The sequence below is a fragment of the Priapulus caudatus genome, unplaced genomic scaffold (genome assembly GCF_000485595.1).
Source record: "Priapulus caudatus unplaced genomic scaffold, Priapulus_caudatus-5.0.1 Scaffold819, whole genome shotgun sequence".
NCBI classification, from domain to species: domain Eukaryota; kingdom Metazoa; phylum Priapulida; class Priapulimorpha; order Priapulimorphida; family Priapulidae; genus Priapulus; species Priapulus caudatus.
In genome coordinates, this window is record NW_014577880.1 from 67,529 (window position 1) to 73,505 (window position 5,977).

At 42.7% G+C, this 5,977-nt stretch overlaps 1 protein-coding gene across 1 annotated transcript in view; it reads left to right on the forward strand.

Moving 5' to 3' along the window:
- The window catches only part of LOC106813756 (protein FAM57A-like), a 9,149-nt gene extending 5,344 nt beyond the window's left edge, over positions 1 to 3,805 (forward strand). Inside the window, exons 3-6 of the mRNA XM_014817977.1 lie at positions 497 to 692; positions 1,205 to 1,300; positions 1,717 to 1,830; positions 2,748 to 3,805. Of these exons, the coding sequence (XP_014673463.1) occupies positions 497 to 692; positions 1,205 to 1,300; positions 1,717 to 1,830; positions 2,748 to 2,936 (595 nt within the window). The 3' untranslated portion in view covers positions 2,937 to 3,805. The remainder of the gene's footprint in view (positions 1 to 496; positions 693 to 1,204; positions 1,301 to 1,716; positions 1,831 to 2,747) is intronic.
- The last annotated feature ends 2,172 nt before the right edge of the window (positions 3,806 to 5,977 follow it).

The following is a 5,977-nucleotide window of genomic DNA, read 5'->3' on the forward strand; positions in this document are numbered from 1 at the left end:
CCCTACCCCACTCTCGCGTTAACACAACGTCCCTACCCCCCTCTCGCGTTAACACAACGTCCCTACCCCCCTCTCGCGTTAACACAACGTCCCTACCCACCTCTCGCATTAACACAACGTCCCTACCCACCTCTCGCGTTAACACAACGTCCCTACCCCCCTCTCGCGTTAACACAACGTCCCTACCCCCCTCTCGCATTAACACAACGTCCCTATCCCCCTCTCGCGTTAACGCGCTGTCCCTACCCAGCTCTCGCATTAACACAACGTCCCTACCCCCTCTCACGTTAACACAACGTCCCTACCCCCTCTCGCGTTAACGCAACGTCCCTACCCCCCTCTCGCATTAACGCAACGTCCCTACCTCCCTCTCGCATTAATGCAACATCCCTACCCACCTCTCGCGTTAACACAACGTCCCTACCCCCCTCTCGCGTTAATGCAACGTCCCTACCCCCTCTCGCGTTAATGCAACATCCCTACCCCCCTCTCGCAGGCACCACCTTGCCACGGACTATGCGTGGTTTGGGTGTCCGTACATGCTCTACGATGTGTGGTCGATGTACGACGTCCACCGACGCATGTTCTCCCACGTCGAACCCGCCGCGCTGCTGCGCCACTTCCTCTGCCGGCGAGGCCTGTTCATCGTCCACCACCTCGTGCTGCTGGCCGTCTTCTTCCCTTTGGTCGTGGTAAGCATCGGTATAGACGAGTCCTCTGTCCTTACATTATGACATCAGGTAATGTAGACGGGTCCTCTGTCCTTATCTTACATTGTGAGACCAGGAAAGGTAGACTGATCCCCTGTCCTTAACTTACGTTATTAGATCAGGAAAGGTAGACTGGTCCCCTGTCTTAAATTACATTGTGAGACCAGGAAAGGTAGACTGCTCCCCTGTCCTTAACTTACTTTGTGAGATCAGGAAGAGTAGACTGCTCCCCTGTCCTTAATTTACATTGTGAGATCAGGAAAGGTAGACTGCTCCCCTGTCCTTAACTTACATTGTGAGATCACAAAAGGTAGACCGGTCCTCTGTCTTTATCATACATTGTGAGCATCAACTGAAAGGTGAATAGGTCCACTTACAGTATTGTTACCATAGAAACATCAATAATTGCAACTAGTTGCATCACGTCGTGACGTGTCCGGTTGGCAAACCTAGTTGGCGCTCCGTGTTATTATTATTATCATTATTATTCACAGCACTTCAGACACGACCGCGGAGATTTCTTCGTTGGTTGCTTCTACCTAGCAGAGTTCAGCACACCGTTCGTGTCGGCCCGCTCCATCCTCGCCAAGGTACGGTGACCTTACAGCGACCTTGCGATGACCTTACATTGACCTCATGATGACCTTGTGATGACCTCATGTTGACCTAGAGATAACCTCGTGTTGACCTAACGATGGCAAAGTGGCGACTAGGATTGGGGAAAAACTGGAATTTCTCCCGAATTCCTTTTTCTACATTGTACGACAGTTCACCCTGCTATCCTTCCACTGCCTCGTCTATACTATACTTACTCTCTCCATATGCCATCGTTCTACTACGAAGTCGGGAAATGATTTCTAAAGACATAAGACCACTCGATCTGTCCTGTTCTGGATGTAACTGTCACGTATAAGCTATCATCGTCTATCTAGTGTTCGCGCACGGGTAGGAGTGCGTGCGGCGAATCACGACTCCGGGTTGATTCAAGGGATTGCGATGTTTACAGGTCTATCAGAAGAGCTCCTGCGTCTACTTATGCAACGGTCTCGCCATGGTGGTAGCGTTCGTTGTTTGCCGAGTCGCTCTATTCCCCTTCATGTACTGGTGTTACGGGCAACAGGTAGGTGTATACCATATATACGACGTCAGGGTGCGAAATTAACTCGAGTCCGGAGTGAAATACTCCCTGATTTACTGTCGGACTCCCTGATTTGAAATATGCAGGAGTCCGTGTGACTCCCTGAAAATTCTGCCACACTAACTAGTTCGTTCCAGAGCACGGCCTCGCGGAATTACCGTATTTTTTCAGCTAATGTCCAAAGAAAATTTGGCAGACATGCAACCGCATGAATCTTAAAAATAAGCACATGCGTTATTGTAAATATCTTTAATTTCGAACCTCAGACTGCGGACTCCCTCATTTTGCTGCAGACTCCCTCTTTTTGAGGGCTGGGAGTCCGTTGGACTCCCGTGTTCAAAAGTTAATTTCTACCCCTGTACGTGGTTTGGTTTAATATTCGTTGCTATGGTAATGTGTCGTGGGATCTTGTGATGAAGATCAACCTGAACCTGATCAAGGATTTGAGACAGGAAGCCGTGAATATTTCCAAACCTGAAATTTAAAACCTAAAAGTGCTCCAGAGCCACGCAAATTTCCCTATATCAAAATGTCGATATGCGAATAGACTCCAAAATCGTGAAAATTCACCCATTTCAAAACATCGAATTAGTTAAATCATGTCATCACAATCTATTTCAAGCTCAAATTCACCTTAAGAATGTAAGGTCACCTTTATTTATTCTCAGTGTGCAATTCTTCTCTGTAAATCTTGAGCAGTGCGATTTTGCATTAGAACATCTTCCTAGATCTTTTACTGGTATGATCATAGGGGTATGATAGTCATAAACGACTACAATGGTCAAAACATGGTAAAGTTCAATTGAAGGCATCAATGTTCGTCGCGTTCAATAAGTATTTTTTCTATGCACAAGGAGGTTATTTATTATTTATGTTCGCATATGTGTTGTTTCCTAAAGGTTGGACTCAGCATAGCCCAGGTGGTAATGTCCATTCCATTGAAGTGCAATGTAGGGTGCGCCACCGTGCTGCTGCTGCAACTCTACTGGCTCAGTGTGATGTTGGTTGGGACTTATCAGGTCATCTGTGGCAGCAATAACGAAATTGCATCGCAGGAGAAACAGAACAGCAAGCAGTCTGTTAGCTAACATACAGACACAGAGATTGACAAGAAATCTGATAGCTAATATAACAGAGACTAGCAGGCAGTGTACGTGTCACCTAAGTCTTTCATTGGTTCTAAGAATGGTGAATAAGACATGTCCATCGCACGAGGGGATATCAAGAGTGTATATGGAGAATATATCTCAATATATCTCTATATTATACATTCCTGGGGATATCACATGCTGACATTCACGTTTTGTGTATGACGTCAGGAAAAAGAGTTTGGGTTAGGTTTGTTTAGTTGTTAATCGTCAACGGTTATCATGGTTAAATTGTGGTTGGGTTATAATTGGGGGTAACTCAATTTATTTAAATTGGGTTAGGGATTGGCTCGTGCAACCAGATCATGCCACATTTCCTTGTGATATGGAATTTATTGGTAAATATACGAGAGTATGCTAGTCAGATGTGAGAGTATGTGGCTCGGTATTGGTTCACCGATGGTTCTATTAACAGTATTTCAAACAAGCTATGACCTTACTGTACGCAGTGAGTCATTGGCACCATTAAATGGCCAAGCTTAGAAGTATCAAACTGCTTACAACGTATGACAGTGCTGTATTGGTTTTCAACTTGAACTTCAGGGAACATTTAACTAATATAATTAACTGAATATGTTATAGATTTATTTTACAAATTTTACATATGTCAATTTAGTAAAACTTACATTTTTTTTAAAGTGTAGTACATTACCCAATGTATGAGTCATAATTTTATTTTGAAAAGTTATTTTCTGGAATATATTCGTATGTGATATAGAGGTCAGAGCTCCACCGAACGTACACTGTAATGTGCAATGCATTTTTAATAAACGTTAATTACAATGTATATACATTGCTGTAACAATTAATTTACTATACAGGTGTTTTGATCAACTGAGTGGTACAACCAGTGTCAGCCTCTCCCTCCATCCCTCCCTCCTTTCCGGCCTTCATTCTTGCATTCCTTATTAGGTTATGTGTAGCTAACAGCTGCTATGTTGTTGTTTTTATCAGATAAATGAATGTTTGCTATTCTATAATGAAATGAACTGCACGCATGTCACATGATGATTGACATTATTTAATAGTCGACAAATTCTATACAATTAATAATAAATTGCTGTACACGTACCTTTGATCATGATAAAATGACTCACTGCACATATTTACTCCACTAGTGATTTGCTCTTCCACAACGATGATCATGATTTTTCATAAACCAGCACCACAATCATGGAAATTTGTGCGGTAAATATAAAAGTATGTCAATATATTATTATAAGGCCTTTTGGAAAATGGAAGAAATTACTATTAAATACTTGTCCGATTATTTCCCTAGTTCTTCACAAGCTTCACTTTCAGCTTCATATAAACCTAAACTGACGTTTCACTAAACCTATGACCGCTACACTGAGCTGGATTAAACATGGTAATAAAATTAAATCAAGAGTAAACATGAAAAATACTATACATGTAAATAAACATTCTCTATAGTCATTTCTTCCTATAGTTTCATGAGGCATCCCTTGCATACGAAGCCAATAAGAACAAGCAGTGGTGGGCGGCAGTGGCACTTTTTTTCGGTGAATTTTTTCTCTCGACAATTAAAAACGTGGAAAATTAAATGACATATACATGGAGACGGCATCACTTTGGAACACCTGCAATAACATAGGAGCCACGTTCAGTGTTAAAAAATGCTAGCTATTTGCATCTACGAGGGATCTATACATTAAAAAGAACCCCACACAGCTGCCTTAGAGTTACATAAATTCAGCCTAGCTTTCTATTGGACGCTATATCGTGCTGTTGACCCATATTTCTTGTTTGATTTCACTCATACACTGATTTCAGTCGTACATAAATATATACAATAAATACACGCACATTTGTTTTCAAATATATACACGAAACCTTAACACATTTGAGCCTACGATTATGCCTTGTGGGTAACCGTCGGAGTACAAATGATATGATTCTTTGATGTACGCAACTCAAACTCGTGACCAAACTCTAAATAACATTAAATTACGAAATGCTTTCCAAGAACGTCTTAGCGGTTTCATCCACCAGGCGGCCATAATTTAACCTGATCTGGTGTTCAACCAGCCAGTCGCGATAAAATTTAAATGCAGGGAAAACTAAAATAATTCTACTTTCCACTGACTACCAGCAGTGAGATGAGAATATACTTCTTCTATCCCTGAACATGAACAAACAGACACACGATGCGGCAAGGACAAAGACGAGACTGCGGTCGAACAAACGATAAAATACAAAATACTGCGCGCTTGGTGCGAGAATTAAAAACGAAATTTCTTTTTCGCTAAGCGATCATTGGCTGGCACGTAAGTACATTAACAAAAATATCGATTTCCTTCGACTCTCCTCCACTATAACTCTCTACACACAAATGTTATATACATTCATTCAATGCTGGGCCCTGCTCACGCACAGAAAACAAGCGGTGCACACGCGTTTCCCATATCGTATTGCGCAGCTACAGACTCGTGGACAGTAAGAATATCCTGCATGGTGTCATATATCCTGTATGGTGCAGGCATGCTGGATAGTGGGGGTATATCTTAGATAGGGGGGGGGTATCCTGGATAGTGAGGAAATCCTGTATATAGTGTACATATCCTCTATTCTGTGGATATCCTGTATAGTGTATATAATTATCCTGTATGGTGAGGAAATCCTGGATGGTAAGAATATCCCGTATATTGAGGAAATCCTATATAGTGTATATATCATGTATGGTGTATATATCCTGAATGGTGTATATATCTTGTATGGTGTATATATCTTGTATGGTGTAGATATCTTGTATGGTGGGTAGCTGTTGCTAGCTGCATGTATTACTGCTGCTACAGCCCCTGCTCACAAGTATGAAGCACCGAGTCACCACAGCTGTGCAATGTACAATACGGCAATGCCGTGGCTTGTGTCCACACGTTGCAGCGAAATAGGTCACTAGGTGGCGCCCGCCGCAACGATCAGGGCGCCGCGATTCTCCGTGCGGCGCCCCCTGGCGGCGG